Source organism: Lepidochelys olivacea (assembly GCF_965140295.1).
Source record: "Lepidochelys olivacea isolate rLepOli2 genome assembly, chromosome: 11".
Taxonomy (NCBI): Eukaryota; Metazoa; Chordata; order Testudines; family Cheloniidae; genus Lepidochelys; species Lepidochelys olivacea.
Genome location: NC_140421.1, coordinates 2,875,664 through 2,894,966, shown reverse-complemented (window position 1 = coordinate 2,894,966; position 19,303 = coordinate 2,875,664). Strand labels below are relative to the sequence as shown.

Below are 19,303 nucleotides of genomic sequence, written 5' to 3'. Positions count from 1 at the left end.
CGCGTGCTCCGCGGCGTGGTGACGTGCCCGCGCCGGGCGGGCGGGCGTGCGTGTCGCGCCGCGCGCGGGGAGTCTCGCGCTGCTGCCCGCTTCCCGCCATCTGCCTCCCCCGCCCCCCGGTCTCCCTGAGGAGCGAGCGGGGCTTCGGGAGACGCCGAGCGGCAGGTAGCGGGGCAGGGGGGAGGGGAAGCCGCGGGGGCGGCCGGGGAGGGGCCATAACCCCCCCCACACACACACACACACACGCAGACAAGGGGAGCCCGGCTCCCCCCGGCGCTGCGGCCCCCCCCCGGGGACCCCGGCCCGCCCGGCCGCCCACGGGCAGCCCCGGGGTCGCTCTCTAGCCCTGCGCGTTAGGCGCCCCCCCCCCCACGGCACACAGGGAGCGCGGCCCTCCCCGACCCCCCCCCTTCTTCCCCCCGGCCTGGTGCTCCCTCTTCGGGCTGCCCTCAGCCCCTCCCCTCCGCGCAGTGCCCCCCACCCCCCTAGGCGGCCCCTGAGCCCGGCCTGTGGCGTTTGGGACGCTCCGGGGGGGGCCCTGCCCTTGCCCAACAGCTAGTGTGAGCCCCCCCGCCCCCCCCCCCGCGCTCCAGGCCTTGGTTTCCTCTGGATCCCCCAACCTAGGGGGACGTGTGGGGAAGGGCTGGCAGGTCTAGCGACCCCCGCTGACCTCAGCACCGCAGTCCTGGGGCTGGACAGAGGCCTGATGATGAAGAAGGTCAGGGCCTGTCTTCCTGGGGCCTATCGATATCGAATTGCTCTTTGGGAAAGAAAAACAAGGAGGAGTCCGGTGGCACCTTAAAGACTAACACATTTATTTGGGCCTAAGCTTTTGTGGGTGTGAAACCCACTTCTTCATGCACCGGAGCAAGTGGATTTTTTTTACCCCCCCGAAAGCTAACGCCCGAATAAATTAGTCAGTCTTTAAGGTGCCACCAGACTCCTCGTTGTTTTTGTGGATACAGACTAACACGGCTCCCCCTCTGATATTTGGAAAAGAAAGTGTGCCTCTGATTCCCTAGTTCTTTCACCATCAAAAATGCGGTCGGGGGCAATGTCATGGTCAGAAAATGTTTCTCTGTTTGAATGTCTGAGGAGGTGTGAGTCTGTAGATTGCGGTCTTCCGTCCAATTGGCCTGTCTACATTGTTGGGAGAAAACTAAAGGGGAGTGGAGAGAATAAGCTGCAATAAAAAGTGGCAAAATACTTAAGTACTTAGCTTTAGCCATTGACAGCAGTCTGGTCTATAGATATGTTTACGCTAGACTTTTGCTTAATTTTTCCCTGCAGTGCAGCTCTACAGGTGCCATTAATGAAGGAAGCACTGGTTTTGACTAACGTGTATAACCTTGCTGAGAGCAGATCTAGCTGACACCTGTATCTTGTGTGTATTGGCGTCTCCCACCATTACTTTCACTAGCAGAGCAGAAATGGAGAGAGAGAAAGTCTACACTAGGGAATGGTGATGGAATGCAACTTCTTAGTCTTGTGTTTTTGGATAAACTGCATCGCCTTTCATGGAATTTGTGTCAGAGTTAGTGATGAAAGGGCAGGTTCAGTAAGGCACTCTGCTATACATATTGCTGCTGATTAACCTGCGGGAAACACCCTCATTGTCTTTAAAGAAACTCCCTTAAAACTGTGTTGTTCAAACTTGAACTGATTTGACCCTGCTATTTAGTTACTGTACCTTGTGTGTGTGTAGGTTGTAATTAAGAATAGTGTTTAGTCAAAAGTTAAATAGAAAAGGGTGGTTATGTGTGTGTTCCTATTATTAAAAACCAAGGAAAGACAGAAGCTTTGATCAGACAATGCCTATCAAAACATGAAGTATTTACAGAATAATTTGTCATGTTGTTTTAGTAATTTGTATTAGTATTGCTTAGAAGCCTCAGTCAAGTTGGAGTCTCATTGTACTAAGTGCTGTACCAATGTAAAAATACAATCTATACTCAAAAGTTTGCAATCTGGACCAATGACAAGATGCAACAGGTGGCTGAGACAGAGAAATGTGTGAGTTTGAGGTGACAGTGATTCAAGCATGTAAAATACAAAGAATAAATTTTGTTACTAAAAGCAGATTTCTCATTAGATGTTTCATTGTCTAATTTTGGAAAAAAGTGGTTTCCTAAAAAAAAAAAAAAAAAAAAGTGTTGTTTTTTCTCCCCTACCCATCATCATTCCCTGCTTGGTCTTAGCTAAAGGTGGATTTGTTTTGGAAACTCTGTGGAAACCACATTATTAGATTTGCAAGATCTTTTGGTGTCTCACCCAACATTAAACATTTAGGGGTTAAAGCAGAGCTCTCCAAACTGTGGGACACACCCCATGGCTGACCAACCGGGAGGGAGATCCACCCACCTCTGCTCCTGGCCCAGTGCTCATCTGTGGCCCCAGCCTCAGCCCCCTTACCCTTGTCCACATTTCTCTTCCCCCCGCCTCACCCCCAGCCTGGTGGAGGGGGAGCATAGACGGGGTAAGGGGGTCATGACCCTTAAAAGTTCGGGGCCAGTGGGTTAAAGTAATGCTGTCCAAATTGTGGAAGATTTCTTTATCTATGTTTTGTTTAACGTATTCTATTTTTTCACTAAACTCCTGCAAAATACGCTATTCCTTATTTTTACACTTTACGCAGATATATTTGCCAGTTACCAATTTTAATTTTCTTATTTTTAACAGGTTTCAAGGTGAAGTAAATTTAGTTAATCTGTTATAAGTTATTTATTTGGGAAAAAAAAAATGGCTCCACTGAAGGTGCATGGACCTGTCCGGATGCGTAGCATACAAACTGGGATTACAAAATGGAAAGAAGGAAGCTTTGAAATTGTGGAGAAGGACAACAAAGTGAGTCTAGTGGTTCACTACAATGTTGGAGGAATTCCAAAGACATTTCAGGTACTCCAAATATCAAGGTGTTTTGTATGAGCAATGCATGGATTGTTCGCTTTTGTGAACAGCTGTCATCTCCAAGACTACTAAGTATCACACAAACTTCCCCCTGTGACTCTTCCTTGGTTTTCATTTCCAGAATACTAATCCTTTTGTATAACCATACTTTAAATTATTCAGGTGTATTGTTGGGTGGAATGCCAAGGCCGGAGTGAGCAAACCGTTAACTGGGAAGAAATGAAAAAGCTTAAGACATGAAAGAAAATGACCAAACTATATAGTATCTTGCTTTTTAATTATCTTTTTGAAACTCTTTTTGCTTATTTGATAAACTTCCAGAGCACGTATGTGAAGACCTATTAGGTCACCTACACCTTGTCTGCACTAGCACTTTTTCCAGTTGAACTGCTGAAAATTCCCAGTGTAGACATACCCTTAGTCCAGGTGCAAGACTCTTCACTGTTGTACATGGACTACAGTGCTGTCCAGTCTAGATTTTAAATGTGCCAAGAAACCTGACTTCCACCACTTCCCTTGGGAGACTTGATAGATCTCGCTGTCAGGAAGTCTCATACGTTCAGCCTAAATTCTCCTTCTCTTATTTACATCCCATTCCTCCTAATTATTTTTTAAATTGCAGTGGGTGCCCCAAACACCATGTCCAGACACACATGAAGATACAGTGCTTGCCCTGAAGAGCTTACAATCTAAAAAAGACAAAGTATAAAAGCATAAAAGTTGGGTTGGAGCCAGTATGGCAAGTCCTATGTTTTCTATGTAAGAAAAAGATTAGCTTGGGTGATTCTTCGTCTAAGTGCTACTGTATATTTAATATCCCTAAGGACTGTCTGCCTTCTTACCTGAGGAGTCCTGGGGAGGGTTCCCTTCAGTGGATAGGATGGATTTAATGGTCCAGAAGGTACCTGCTGAATCTACATTAGGAACGGAAGAGCAAAGTTGTGTATTATTGGCAGGGAATTTGTTTGGATTGGTGAGATGAGTAAATCTAGTATCATGTGCTACCAAAGGTTTTAATGAGCATATTGGTAGAAAAATAGGGATCATGCCAACTGTAAGTTGATAAACAAAGTGTGTGAACTTAATTCTCAGCAATTTGGTGATATTCATGTATTGAAACAACAGTTCCTGTAATAGGAAACACTGGGAGAAATTTTAAAAGTCCCTTTTTCTGTCTTCAAGTTCAGATTAATCAGAAACCTCTTCATCTGCAGGTTTGGGAGACCCTATTGTCCTGTTATAGAGGCAAATTGAATTAAATCTTTCTCTCTCTGGAAGCTAGCAGCTCTTCATACTTGTAAAAAATGATTGTTAGTGGTTCCTAGAGGCCTCAGCCGGGTTGGGGCCCCATCGTGCTAGATTCTATATACAGACATATATAGTCTCTTTGTCCAAGAGACTTTATAATCTAGTTTAAACAAGACACAACTGGTGGCTGGAGAGAATGGAGGATGATGAATACTGTTATGTCTTCAGAGCTTTTTAAGTTGCAACAGGAGGTTTGACCTTGGATGGTGACAAGATTGAGAGTCTTTTCTGGTGTGCTTGTTTTAGGAGAGAGTGGAAGATTTGAAGGCCCCACTTGAATTCTTGCTGTACTGAAAGTTTTCAGTTAATTAAAAAAGCAAGGATTGGGCATAAAAGATGGTGGAAGGGTAGCTTCACCAAATGAAAAACTAATCACTGACTGAAGTGGATTATGTCCACACTAGAAATGTTACAGTGATGTGTAACTTGGTTCCTGAAGATGCCAAGAACTCTGTTTATTCATCTGTTTAAAAAAGTTTTCCTCAAGGTACGCGCAACCAAAAAAAGTATCATTGGTCAGGTGATTTCTCGTAGCCAACCTAGCAGAAAGTGAGAAGGAATATGTAGATTAATTAGGGAGGGCAACTTTTTTTTATGTTAACGTTGTATTTGTTGCACTAGTAAATTTTTTACTCTATTAAAAAAAAAAAAGAAACCAAGTTAAATGTGTACTGAATATTCAGCAGTCTTTTGATACTTACTGATTACCAAGCCAGTTTTTTTCCAACTTGTCAAGAATTTTTACCTTTTAGAAACTTTCATATAGTTTAGCCCTCAAAAGTCTTGAGTTATTGAACAACAGATAAAAATCTGAAAAAAAATGCTAAATTGATTAAAAGTTTCTTTAATTTTGATATCTCTGGCAGCTAAATGAAATTTTACTGACCTCTCATTCATTTAGGATTGAGAGAATCAAGAAATTTGAATCCAGTGAAGAAAGTTTCTGAATGTTGTAAACACTTGAAAATAGGGGCTTGTCAGTGATAGTGTTGCCTTTTCTGAGTGGCATTTTAAAAATTCATTAACCATATTAACTTAAGGTTTAGTGATGACTCAGTATGGAGGAGGGGGAAATACTTGTATTTAAGTACATTTTCTTTCTTTATAACTCTTGGCCAACATAACTGGTTTTGGAGTTTTTTTTTTTCTTTTATTGTGGAAGTACTTAAATAATTTAATTTCTTACAGTGATCTACGTTATACCTTTACTTTCTTTCCAGCTAAGCCATAACATTAAAACTGTGGTCCTACGACCAAATGGTGGAAAATTGTGTTGCCTGATGCTAACCCTAAAGGATGCCAGCTTCCTGACGATTGATAAGGTACCATCTAAGGACGCAAATGAAATGAGGATGTATCTGGATGCAGTCCTCCATGACCGGGTTCATACTGGTAAGCGCAAAACAATGCAAATTGTGTTAATAGCAGGTTGGATAAAGATAAGATTTTGAATTAGTTTCAGTTCACCTTTGACCATTTTGTCCATCTTTGACCATCTTCCCTTTTTTTAAAGCTGTTTGTTCCTTTGCATTGCTTTTGTTTGAATACTTTTCTTTGGGCCATTGAACCCAATTTTATTTTAACGTTTATGTAACTTCCCTGCAATGTTGGCATGCATAGTATTTAATGTATAAGTGAGTTGGTATTTGAAAAATGGTTACCAATCATTTACCATGTTCAAAGACATGCACAGTTCCTTCTCCTTTCTTTGAACACTTGGGTTTGTTGCACATTAAGTACACAGACTGTAGGAGGAAAATGTGTAAACTTTTGCTTTTTAAACATATGCACTCCTGATGTTGTATTGTCTGCCAGATATAGATTCTGGTTTTTACACATACATCTGGTGAATGTTTTGAAAATCTAGCCTTAAATGATTTCTGACAAAGAAAGCAAGAATATATAAAACTACAAGTAAACTAAATGGCATGTGCATTTGTTGTCAGCTGTGAAACCGTCTCAGGGATCTGGCAGCTTTGGAGGTGTTCTGGGCAGCAGGACGACCCAGAAGGAAGCTAACAGGCAATTTCCATATATTGAAAACCAGGTTTGTTAAACAGTTTGTTTACACATCAGATCTTTGCTCTTCCCCCAGTTCCTTTTAATCACTTCCTCTCTTCCCCCCTCATTTTGTGTGTATGTTGCATATTGTAGTAGCACAATAGGTGATTCCAGTTTGTGTCCCAAGCCTTTTGAATCAGGACAGGCTTGGAGAGAGAGAGAGACACACCATTAGTTGACCACTTGGTAGGGTAGTGGGAAAAGTGTGTTCCAGTCTTCTGTATGATCCAGGAACATCATTGACTGGTTCTGGAAGGGTGCATTTACTCCTTGTTGGATAGGCAAGTCAGTCTGCTGGAAAAGTGTAGTAAAGGAGGAAAACATATACTTAAGGGTCTGCACCCAGCGTAGTTCTGAACGTTGCTTTAAGTTTTTTATGCTGAAACACTGCACAGAAGTTGGGTATGATAGATGAAATAAAAATGCAAAGCTCATGTATACGGTAATTGGCAGATTTGGCTGAAAGTGACATTTTGCATAGTAAACATCTGTTAAACAGTTTTTGGTATCAGATTAGTCTGATTTTAATCTTTCGTGAGATTCTCTTCAGCCTTTCAGGCAAAATCGTCAGACCTACTTTACTGAAACCCACCTTTCTTGAGGTCGCTTTTTGTTGACTCCTTTGCTTGTTGCTGTGACGGTTCTTGGGATACCCAGGACTGCAAGTCACCTTGCTCTACCCCCAGTCTTCACTGAAGGAGAGTCTTGTTGTAGCGGGGTGTCAGCTTCCTGACACCACCAGCCTTTCAGCCATTCAAGCACTCTTCTAGGCTATGCCAGCTCTAACTTTCAGTTTAACAGTAGCTGCAACCCATCCCTGAGTCCCTTTTACTCCTGACAGAATTCTGCCCCCTGTGGAGGTACAGAATTCATATGGCCCGCATTTTCTTGTGCCCCCCTGCACAGAAAAACAAAAAATAAATCTGCCAGGGGACATGCGCCTCGTCCCTGGAAGTCCAGGCAGTGTATCTGTTCCAGTGTGCCTAGAGCAGCCTCAGAGATGGGGGAGGGGGACTGGGCATGTGTGCCTGCATGATTGAGCATTGTCTTGGGGGTGCAGGGCTGGGCTTACGTGCATGCCAACAAGCGAGAGAAAGAGAGACTCTGTTCCTCTTGCTTGCTACTGCAGCTCGCTGGCATGGAAGGGTACAGCTTTTTATTATGCATGAGGCAGGCTAGAGGCAGAAATGTAGCAGCCTGCCTGCTACTTAATTGATCTCATTCTCTCAGGCACAAATGTAGCAGCCTGACTGTGTAGTAATGTTGTTAAAGTTGCTGTTGATGGTTAATCGTTCTCATTCTCTAAGGCAGAAATGTAGCAGCCTGCCTGGTAGTAACATTGTTAATGTTCCTATTGTTAGTAAACAGTTCCCATTCTCTGTCAATTTCCCCAGGAATCTGTGAAAGTTTTAAGGCCGCTACATTACCAGAGTGGTGTAAAGGAGTCTTATTGTAAATGACAGTAAGGGAATCCTCAGCTAGGAAGATCTGTGTGCCTTCTCACTTTTTTTTTTATTTTTTTATTTTATTTTACTCTATCCATTTAAAAAAAAAAAGACTTTGAGGGCAAATAAAACATTTACCAAGCAGTCAATAAAATGTCAGGACAATCAGAACTAAACACTTCCCAAAGTACCCTGCTAGGCCCAGATGAAGTTACCAAAGGGCAAAGGGAAGAGGAGTACTTGTGGCACCTTAGAGACTAACCAATTTATCTGAGCATGAGCTTTCGTGAGCTACAGCTCACTTTATAGGATGCGTACTGTGGAAAGTGTAGAAGATCTTTTTATATACACACAAAGCATGAAAAAATACCTCCTCCCACCCCACTTTCCTGCTTACCATGCTTTGTGTGTATATAAAAAGATCTTCTACACTTTCCACAGTACGCATCCGATGAAGTGAGCTGTAGCTCACGAAAGCTTATGCTCAAATAAATTGGTTAGTCTCTAAGGTGCCACAAGTACTCCTCTTCTTTTTGCGAATACGGACTAACACGGCTGTTACTCTGAAACCTGTCAAAGGGCAAAGGGATATTCGTTCTTTTGCACAATGTGAACAGCCTTCATATCACGCATCAAAAACAGCTACACCAGCTTCTTGTGCTTGAGAATTCCCCACAAAACTTCATGCGCATGGGAACAAATTATTTTGCACATTGTGCAGTGTTGTTCTCAGTTATGACAGATGGTCTGTAATTATGGCTCATTTTGCATCAAAAAAAAACAAACTGAAGGAAGATGGGCTGAAGAGGAAGGCAGAAATAAACATCAGAAGACCATTACAAGTCCACTGAAAAACAAAACACCGTCAGAGAGAGAACGTGTGGAGGTGAGTGGAAATATAAGAAAATGTTATAATGCAGAAAAATAAGATAAGTAGCATAGAACAGTCATAGCGATGGGATCTTTCCACTTTCTTTGAAATCTTCAATAGACGGCTCTGTTTTTAAATGACTTTTTTGTAAATGATTATTGTGATCATTTACTATACTATAAATCTAAATTAAAATCTAGAAATTCAGAGCTAAATATATGAATAAATGTATTAATCTAAGATTAAAGCTGTTACATGGATGGTAAATCTTTGTGCTCACTCAAGACTTATCTAACTTCTTCTGCTTTCAGATTTGTACAGCATGCGTGACGACACTAGGAGGTGCCAACATCCCCCTGTCAAAGACTGACCACCCGCTTGTGAGGGGAATTTCTTGACAGCAGGGTACAGAATGGTGGTTCAGTTCCTTGTAGGACACAACTGACTGAGACGTACTTACCTGAAGTGTACCTCAAAGAAAAGGAAAACTTAAAGACAAGAAAATCACTGTTATCTTTGTTAACTATTGTGATGATGAGGCAAGATCAGTTCTGAAAGTACTGTTTGCACCATTACAGCCTTATTGCAGTGGGCATGTTAACTCTTTTATGGTGGATACGGTGTTTTAGATGCTGTTAATCACTCAGCTGTTTCACAGGCTGTACTCAAAGCAGTAAGTGAGTACCAGATTGATTATGCAAATGTTGTAGTAATTGATACTGACGATGCTAGTTACATGAAAATGTCATTTGATTTTGTGTTTTCTACACGGTTTCCAAATTCTGTGCATAATACCTGTTTGGCACATATTGTTAACTTAATTGGTGAATCATTTAGAAAGCCTTTTCAGCTGGTTGATACATTTTAAGGTGCTTCAAAAACATGTTCTATAACTCTAGTTGTAGGAAAGCGAGGTACCTCCGTTTCATGAACCAGAAACCACAAGAGGAGTCTCCAGATGCCAAAGCATCCATGCCTCCTAGCCCAGGTGGAACACGCTGGAACAGCTGGTTCCATGCTGTCAGGTATCACTCTAAGAACTTTCAGTTCTACAAAGAGCTCTTTAATGAAGAGTGCAATAGCAGCTCCCCAGTTTCTGTGCAAACTATTCTGAAAATGCTGAATGACCCAACTAAAGTACAGATCACTTTTCTAGCACGTAATTTTGTGAACAAATTCTCAGTTTAAATCTGGCATTTGAGAACATGAAGCCTTGCACAATTAAAGCATTTGACCTTCTGGAAGAACTACAGATATATACTACAGATATATTTCAGTTCACATCTAGAGCTCCCTTCAGAAAGCACCTCAGAGTTCTTCAAGTTTAAGGAGGCAGAAAACTTATCTCCTGTTAAAAGATTTGCTGGTCTAGATTTCTTTAAAGAGACATTCCATGAAGCATCTGAAAAGCTTGACAAATATTTGTCATTTGGACAACCAGGTCTAAATTCTCTGAAGGCTTGTAGGTTATTCGATCCTCATCGTGTTTATATCCTGCCAGAGCGCTGTGAATACTTTCAAATAATACCTGTTTTTTCTGAGGTATCTGAACAGGAGCTAAAATTGTACAGGGAAAAGTTTGTGCCTGAAGCTATTCAATGTCAACCTATTTTTGTAGACCTCTAAGTGTTTTGGCTTTCAGTGACCGAGAATTCCAAATATCGCCAAACCGGCCTTGAGTTGCATAAATGCTGTCTGAAATTCTGCAGATGCAGAGAGAAATTTTTCACTGTACAATTTGATCCTTTCTAGCAGAAGGAAATCACTAAGTGAGAAAAACTTGAAGGCTCTTTGTTTTCTGTACTATAATTTAGATGACAATACTGGATTGCACTGAAATGCGGGACAATGATTAGGAATACTATGACTTCCATATGTGAAAGTCTGAGCAATTTAAAATGACATTCTCCTTTTTTTTCCCTTCTGTAATGTAATTTAAATGAAAATCCAGAATTACTACTGGAATGCAGGGTATTAGTTACCAAATGTTTGTAACTTAATTTTCATGTGTTTAGGAAATGACGAATAGTTGTTGTGACTTTTTTTCTGTATTGTAGTTTAAATATATTACCCAAACAATTGAAACTGGTGTGATTATATTGCATTATTTTGACAAATAAAATATGCGGAGTTTTGAATTTTTTTGGTGCCAAGTTTTGAATTTTTTGGTGCAGAATTGCCCCAGGAGTACACTTTGAATTGTTGCCCTGTGATATCCATCCCCTGACACTGGCTACTCACAGAAATTCCAGATCCTCTGCTCTGAAAGGTACAGTGTACCCCAGTTTACCAGTTTTACCTTAAACCCTTGGTCCTGTATACACACAGCACTTATGAGCATTTACAATAAAAATAAAGATTTAACTAGAAATAGAGAGTGGTGGAAACAAAAGGTGGTTATAATACAAAACAAAATCCACAAAATATGACCCCGGATCTGCACTTATTAATGGTTACCTTTCCTGTTTAATAAAGTAGATTCCCCCCAGAGTACAGCCTGTTGCAGAGCTGCCTAGTTTCTCAAGAGCCAGGATCCAAATGTTTCTGAAAGCACCCATGCTCCACAAGGGGGTTTTCTCAGTGAACGGATACAGCGTGCTTCTTTGTCTGTTATAGTGAAAACAGCATTTTGTTTCTGGTCAAAGACAGGGTGAACCCCTGTCTTGTGAAGTGCTACCTTTGAGTGTGTGTTTTTTGTTGTTGCCCCAGATGGTTTCTTCTTCTGAGATTTAGTATTGTGCAAGTCTAAACAATTGAGCCTTGCGTTGCATTACTAGTCAAACAGGGTGGAGTAACAACTCTCTCCTGCCCAAGTGGGCCATCACTGAGACATAGTGACTAATTTCTACTCCAAATCCATAAAGCATACTTTCAATGTAAATACATTATTCCTTAAATACTACCCATACATACGTCTCACAACGATGATGAATCTTGACATGTTATGAGCTTTCTGTACCTTATATGTAACTCTTTATGGATAAATATCCTGTAAGATGTGTTTGGTGTAGTGAGTTTATCTGGTCTGAGGTGAGAGTTGTTTGCAAAGAACATAGAACCCTTTGCCATGGTGCCTAGATCAGTCACTTTACTGTAAGTTTCACTCCATATTCAAAGGCTTTCAGTTACATAACAATTCTGTGAAAGTACCAAGTCAATCCTTTTATTGCAACCTGAAACGGAAGTTGTTTTAAGATTATTCCAAACAAATTTTCAGTGCTGCTTAGAGTCTTAAAATAAAAACTAATGCTGCATACAACCTGGTTAATCCCTCTAGTTCGGTCCTCAAGACTGAAACCTATCAGTATTACTTAGAATTAGCCATCTATGCCACCTCTTTCCATGGCATTACATTTGTTTTTGTTTGGTCAACAGCAACAGGACACTGTTCTTAAAAAATAGCTGTCTTAATATTATTGCACTTTATTTTATAGCACCCAAAGGTGTAGTAGGTGCATCTCAGAAGACCTAAGACATGGTCTGTATCTGAAAGAATTAGTGTGCTGTAGAAACAACATCAGTGACACTGACAGTGTGGGAGGGGAAGAAGGGTAAAGTTTGCATGGATACTTCGTGTATGCATGTCCATAATGTGGTGGTTTTTACAATGACTTTTCACATATGCAATCTTTACTCCATCTGTGCAACATTAAACTCTACTGTCCTTAAACTTTTGCATTTCCTTGTTTTCATATACTGCATTTGTGGGAGGTACATGTAAATGCCACTTTAGAATAACAATAGTCATTTTCAGTTTTGATTATTGTGGATTTCCCCTGCTGGATTTTGCAGGTTCCTTCCAAAAGAGTGACTGTGGAGGGAAAGGAAGAAAATCCATTTCGAAAGGTGCTGGGCAGCCCAAGTAGAACATCTGTTAAGACTTCCCCAGGAAGTGGAACACCTAGCAACAGGATTAACATTTCAGTGTCTCCCACTTCATCAACTCCTCACAGAACGGGCTTATTGGAAAACCGGTATGAAATAAAGTTCCTTCAATATGCTGTCATCAAAATTTAGCACTATACAAATGTGTAATCTTAATAACAATTTACTGCACGTACAAGTACGTATACGCCCTTTTGGTTCATTTTTATAATTTTTTGGTTTGCTTTGAAAAAAGTGTTAACAATCACATTTCCAGCTTACGGCTGGTCCATTGGCTCTGGGAACAACCTAAAAGAGCTGTGTGTACAGAATTCTTTGTTGTATTTTAGATTTTAAACTTGAAAATAGTGAAAGGTTAGCAGGAAATACAGAGAGCACATGAGGCATGCATGGTGGAGGAAGAGGTTTGACTTTGTCTGTCTGAATTAATGATTCCTTGAAATGATTTATTCTTGTGCTATGTTAGTGAAAAGAGGAAAAGAACACAGCCCTCTGGTTCAGAGATGAATGAAGATTATCCCAAAGAGAATGATTCTTCATCGTAAGTTGTTACTTATTTTTGTAGTTTCTGATGCAAATTCCTCCTGTGTGTGCCCACCTACTCTTTAAATATGAGTCTTGTTGAAAAGAATACCCAGATCTATCTTTGTCAAAATAACTCTGTAATATATGTTTGGAAAGGGTTAAGGCCTAGGGAGTGAGAGAGAGCACTATATAGGTATGTTAATTCTGTGTTAGTATGTTATCTGCAGACAATGTGTTTGCCTTGTAAGTTAGCACTAATCGAACACATCTTCTATAATGGTGTTGGATGCTAAATAAATATCTGGGATATTCGCCTTTTGGTGGTAATTTGCACTGGTTTTGACAGAAGTTGTCTTACTGGGTTTCAGCTTTGACTTGTAAGAGGTCACAGCACAAAGGGGGGTGGTATTTAATACAGCAGAGATATGTAGGCTGTGTGTTTGACATGATAGTGAAAAGGCCTTTTTAATGAATTAGTTGGCTAAATTTGTTTGCTGATGAGGTGTACAACATAATTCATAGTTAATTATAACAAAGGCCAAAATGAAATATCTAAAAAAATTTAAAGTGTAAACATTAACTAGGAAAAAGCTGTACTTCACATAACTGCTCTGACTTCAGCTCCCATTTATCTGTAGCAATAACAAAGCTGTAAGTGATCCAGCATGGAAGTTTTTAAATAGTAGCAGAGAGAAACAGCTGAATCTGAAACAGACAGAGGAGAACAGGACATCAGGTAAACATGCATTTTATTTCCTTTCCTCTAGCCTAGAAAAAAATGTGGTCTTGCTCCACTCATATCCATTAAGAAAGCTGCTGCAAAAATAGTTTCCTAGCCTGTCGCTTTGACCATGTCAGCCATCTCTTTGAAGTCCCCCATTGGCTCCCCCCTCTATTACATCAAACGTAAGCTACTTGTATTCACTTTCAAGGCCCTTCACAACCTATCGTAAGAACGGCCATACTGGGTCAGACCAAAGGTCTATCTAGCCCAGTATCCTGTCTTCTGATAGTGGCCAATGCCAGGCACCCCAGAGGGAATGACCAGAACAGGCTATCATCTGGTGATTCATCCCCTGTCGCCCGCTTGTGGCAAACAGAGGCTATGGACACAATCCCTGCCCGTCCTAGATAATAGCCATTGATGGACCTGTTCTTTGTGAACTTACCTAGTTTTTTTTTAACCCTGTTACAGTCTTAGCCTCCACAACATCCTCTGGCAAGGAGTTCCACAGGCTGACAGTGTGTTGTGTGGAAAAAATACTTCCTTTTGTTTGTTTTAAATCTGCTGCCTATTAATTTCATTTGGTGACCCCTAGTTCTTGTATTATGAGAAGGAGTAAATAACACTTTCTTATTTACTTTCTCCACACTAATTGTGATTTTATAGACCTCTATCATATCCCCCGTTAGTTCTCTTTTCCAAGCTGAAAAGTTCCAGTCTTATTAATCTCTCCTCTTATAGAAGCCATTCCATACCCCTAATCATTTTTGTTACACTTTTCTGAATGTTTTCCAATTCCAATATATCTTTTTCTGAGATGTGGCGACTACATCTGCATGCAGTATTCAAGATGTAGGCGGTATTCAAGATGATCCCCCTTGTTCACATGCTTGTTGGCCCACTCAAAGAATTCTAGTAAATTAGTGAGGCATGATTTCCCTTTACAAAAACCATGCTGACTTTTCCCCAAGAAATTATGTTCATCTATGTGTCTGACAATTTTGTTCTTTATTATAGTTTCAACCAGTTTGCCCTATACTGAAGTTGGGCTTGCAGGTCCAAGTTTACCTATCATCTCTCGTTCACTATTGAGTTCTCAACTTTGATTAATACTAGCCTCCGTTGGTCACATGCTGAATTTTCAAACAAGCGCCTTTGTGCTTTCTCCCACGTTATGGCTCATTCTTGGGAGGAGCTACCCGTAAACATCTGCTGCACATATTAATTAGTCTCCTTCAAATCCTTCCCTAGCTTTTGTTTGCCATGATGCCTACAAAAAACTTGGCAGTGTTTCGGGCACTGGTATGCTGGGACCAGTATTCATTTCAGTGTTCTTCGCTGCAAGTCCCATGAGCCAGTGGCGGCTCCCATGGACCCTAAGTGCGGCTCCCTGTTGATTGTGCTCTCTGGCAGCACAGAGGGGCTGCAGCTAAGGCAGGCTCCCTGCCTACCCCGGCCCCACGCTGCTCCCGGAGGTGGCCAGCATGCCCCTCCGGCCCCGGGGTGAAAGTGGGTGAGCAGAGGTCTCAGTGTGCTGCTCCTGCCTGCAAGCACCACCGTCACAGCTCCCATTGGCCGGGAACGGGGAACTGTGGCTGGTGGGATTTGCGGGGGTGGTACCTGCAGAGTGGGGCAGCACGCAGAGCCATGTGCCCTCCAAAGGCTGCAGGGGTGCGTTTGTCCCTTCCAGGAGTGGCGTGGGGTGGGGGCCACCCGAAGTAAGTGCCGCCTCTTCAATGGACAGGTTCTGAATAGCTCTTCCACCATCCAACCTGAAGTCCCCCAGAGCCAGCCCGCAATACTCTCTCCTGCACCCCAAGCCCTTGCCCTAGCAATGAGCCCTTTCCCAGAGCCAGACCCCCATACCTCCTCCTGCACCCCAAGCAATATTACCAGTAACAGTAATATTACCATATCAACCAACAAAGAACTTGGAGTGTTCAACCATCTGTGTCGGGTTGACGTGGCGCTCACATTGAAGGTTTTTTTTGCCAAAGTGGCCCCCACTTCAAAAAATAACGAAGAGCACTGATATATTTTTTTTGACAAATATTCTCTCAGGGAATCTTTTCACTACGGAGCTAAATTGGCACTGCTGTAATTGATGCAGCAGTATCGATTTAGCTGGTCTGGTGAAGATGTGCTAAATCGATGGGAGAGTGCTCTCCTGTTGATTTCTGTAGTCCACCTTCCCGAGAAGCATAAGGTAGGTCAGTGGGAGAGCGTCTCCCGTTGACGCAGCGCAGTGTAGACTGAAGTAAGACTGAAGTGTAGACTGAAGACAGTGGTAAGTGGATCTAGTTATGTCGACATCAGTACCATTATTGACGTAACTGGAGTAGCGTAGCATAGATTGATTTACCGTGGTAGTGTAGACCAGACCTCATTGATTCCTTGTGCTATCCACCTGTTGTTTCTTGTCTTATACTTAAACTGGAAGGTCTTCGGGGGCAAGAACTGTCTTTTAGTCTGTCTTTACAACACCTAACACAGTGGGCTCCTGGTCCATGACTAGGACTCTAAGGCTTTATGGTAATTCAAATGATTAATAAAATCATAGAAATGTAGGGCTGGAGAGGACCTTGAAATAGTCCTGGCAAGTCAAGATAGTTAAGTGGCAGACACAAACTCTAATGCAATTCTTTTCTTAGAATCATGGATGTGTAGGACTGGATGGACTTCAGTAGGTCATCTAATCCAGTCACCTGCGCTCAAGGCATGACTAAGTAATAACTAGACCATTCCCGACAGGTGTTTGTCTAATCTGTTCTTAAAAAAAAAAAAACTTCTGGTGACAGAGATTTCACAGCCTCACTAGACAATTTGTTCAGTGCCTATCTACCATGACAGTTGGGAAGTTTTTCCCTTGCTGCAATTGGAGCCTATTGCTTTTTGTCCTGTCCTCAGAGGTTAAGGAGAACAATTTTTCACCTTCCTCCTTGTAACAACATTTTATGTACTTGAAAACTGTTATGCCTCCTGCCGCCCCCCAAGTCTTCTGCAAACTAAACAAACCCAACTTTTCAATCTTTCCTCATAGGCCATGTTTCCGAGACCTTTAATCATTTTTGTTGCTCTCCTCTGGCCTTTCTACAATTTGTCCATATCTTTCTTGAAATGTGGTGCCCAGAATTGGACACACTACTCCAGTTGGGGCCTTATCAGTGTGGAGTACAGTGAAAGAATAACTACTTGTGTCTTGCTTACAACACTCCTGTTGATACATCCCAGAATGCTATTAACTTTTTTTTGCCACAGTGTGACACAGTTGACTCATATTTAGCTTGTGATCCATTATAACCCCCAGATCCCTTTCCTCCGTATTCCTTCTTAGGCAGTCATTTTGTATGCATGCAATTGACAGTTCCTTCCTAAGTGGAGTACACACACTGAGAGACAGCAGCCTGGGATAGGGATAACTGGCGTAGACTTGTTCGAGAGGGAACATCCACTTTTGAGGAAAATGGCCTTGCCCTGGTCGCAGAAAAACGCCATGAGTTTTTGAAGATAATCGTTAGTGGCTTGGATATCTCCTCGGTCAGCTCCTTCAGTATTCTAGGATGTAGTTTATTGCAATTCTAAAGGTTGAGCACCTTGTTCACAAAGGGGAATGTAATCTAGATCTTCCTTTATGAGAAACATTGGCTGGTACAGATTTAAAAATGTGAATACTCTTCATTTTGGTATAGCTCAGACTACGATTTTGCTAGTCGAACAAGTAAGGTTGATGCTGAACTGATGAGTGAAGTCTTTTTTTAAAAGGATAGGTTTTAAAAGGACTTCAGAATTAGAAAGCGAAGTTCTCTGTTTATCTGCAAGTACAGGTGGCAGCAGTAAACGTCCTTCAGGCTGTGCAGTTCGCCTGAACTCTGCATCTTCCATCCCAAAACCATGATGAAAGTGAACAATAATTCTCTGAACATTTAATAGATGTGCTTGAATGTTGTGAAGTTATGGTTTTACGTGGCAACATTTATTATTCGAATCACTGGGGTGTGAAAATACATCTCATTTGAAACACTTCATGTTTTGCCCGCAAATATACATTAATTTAGCGTGAAATGGAGAGTAGGAAAAGAAACTTAATTTTCAGTACAGGGTATTTGTTTTGAATTTTGTGTACACTGTATTGGAAATCATAGGAAGGATTTGTGTGTCTATTTTTCATGTTTGAACAACTGACAAATACACATTACATTGTTTCAGTTGTTGGTTCCACATTCTAACAGCCCTTTTCAAATAAGCAAATCAGAATTTCAGGGTGGAGGTATCCAGTTGAACTTTAGCTTATATGAAAAAAGTACATGCACTTAGTATTTAGAGCTAGTACTTCCTTCATTACACAACTCTGAAAAAATTACTTGGTGAAAAGGTTTTTAAACCTTTTACATATTAAGTATAGTCATTTATCTTCCTCAAGTACAGTATGCATAGCTGAGCTAGTTGGAATAAATGACACATGTTTTTTCTGTTGCACTTCCAGGGGTTTTGCCTCTACAATCATCCTCCTTTTATGGTAGCAGGTCCGCATCAAAGGACTACTCCACTGGCAATTCCAACCTGGACAGGTAGGCATGACTCTGTAGTGTTATGTCTACTGGACAAAGAGCTGTTTTTCAGGAATTTAGGCATTTGAATTTTCGTGTGTTTACCAATGCTATGCATATTTTATTCATGAAAACAAGTGCATCTCATTTTTTAAAAAATAAATAATGCAAGATTGCTGAAACTTGCTCTCATTTTGTACAAGACTTGGGTTGTCGTGTGGTCTGTATGCATATTGGGCTAGACGGGCTTCCTAAAATCTCTTAATTTGCACGTTGTAAGATTTCACCAAGAAAAGCATGGGTTGTATTAAAGTCATATACAACATACCTCTCTGTTGAGAAGCTCTGCTGTTGAAGGGAGCTTTGCTGGTGCTGGGTATAGGAGTCACTGTGTCAGTGAAGATCAGAGCCCCATATTCAGTTCTATGGGCTTGATTGTTTCACACCATGTTACCTGAGGGATTTGGAAGAATCTGGGATCAAAACCAAACTCTGCAAGGAAAAGAGTGGATGGTTTAATGGTCTGTGTCACATTTAAAATACCTAAACTCTAGAATTCCTGGTTCAAATGCCAGTGAGATTGAATCAGCCTTCATCCTTCCCAGGTAGATAAAGTGTAGTTATTTTTATAAGAAGTAGCTGTATTCCAGTAGTGCCAGATTGGGGCCACGTTGTTCTGGGCACCAGACAGATACAGTTCCTGCCCCACATAGTTTCATATTATACCAGACAAAGGGTAGGGAGAGAGGAAATATTATCCATATTGTAGAGATGAGGAACTGAGGTATAGAGATTAAATGACTTGCTAGGGGGTTCACATGGAAAGTTAATGGCAGAGCCATAAATTCAAACTACATCTCCTGACTTGTGGTCTAGTCATGCCTCAGACCATCCTTCCCAGAGTTTACTATGTGGGGATTTGTCCAATGGTACTTTAAAAACAAAAGACTTATCTGCTGTGGGGTTTGGTGGATGTTCTGGAGCAGTGTTTCCCCTTCCCATATGGAGCCCACTATTTTGCAATGTAGTG

General features: G+C 41.4%; 1 protein-coding gene across 1 annotated transcript in view; it reads left to right on the top strand.

The window, feature by feature from the left end:
- Positions 1-16: 16 nt before the first annotated feature.
- The window catches only part of USP37 (ubiquitin specific peptidase 37), a 52,690-nt gene continuing 33,403 nt past the window's right edge, over positions 17-19,303 (top strand). Inside the window, exons 1-8 of the mRNA XM_084642880.1 lie at positions 17-165; positions 2,680-2,895; positions 5,436-5,607; positions 6,162-6,262; positions 12,385-12,566; positions 12,944-13,018; positions 13,641-13,738; positions 18,210-18,294. Coding sequence (XP_084499006.1) covers positions 2,740-2,895; positions 5,436-5,607; positions 6,162-6,262; positions 12,385-12,566; positions 12,944-13,018; positions 13,641-13,738; positions 18,210-18,294 — 869 coding nt within the window. The 5' untranslated portion in view covers positions 17-165; positions 2,680-2,739. The remainder of the gene's footprint in view (positions 166-2,679; positions 2,896-5,435; positions 5,608-6,161; positions 6,263-12,384; positions 12,567-12,943; positions 13,019-13,640; positions 13,739-18,209; positions 18,295-19,303) is intronic.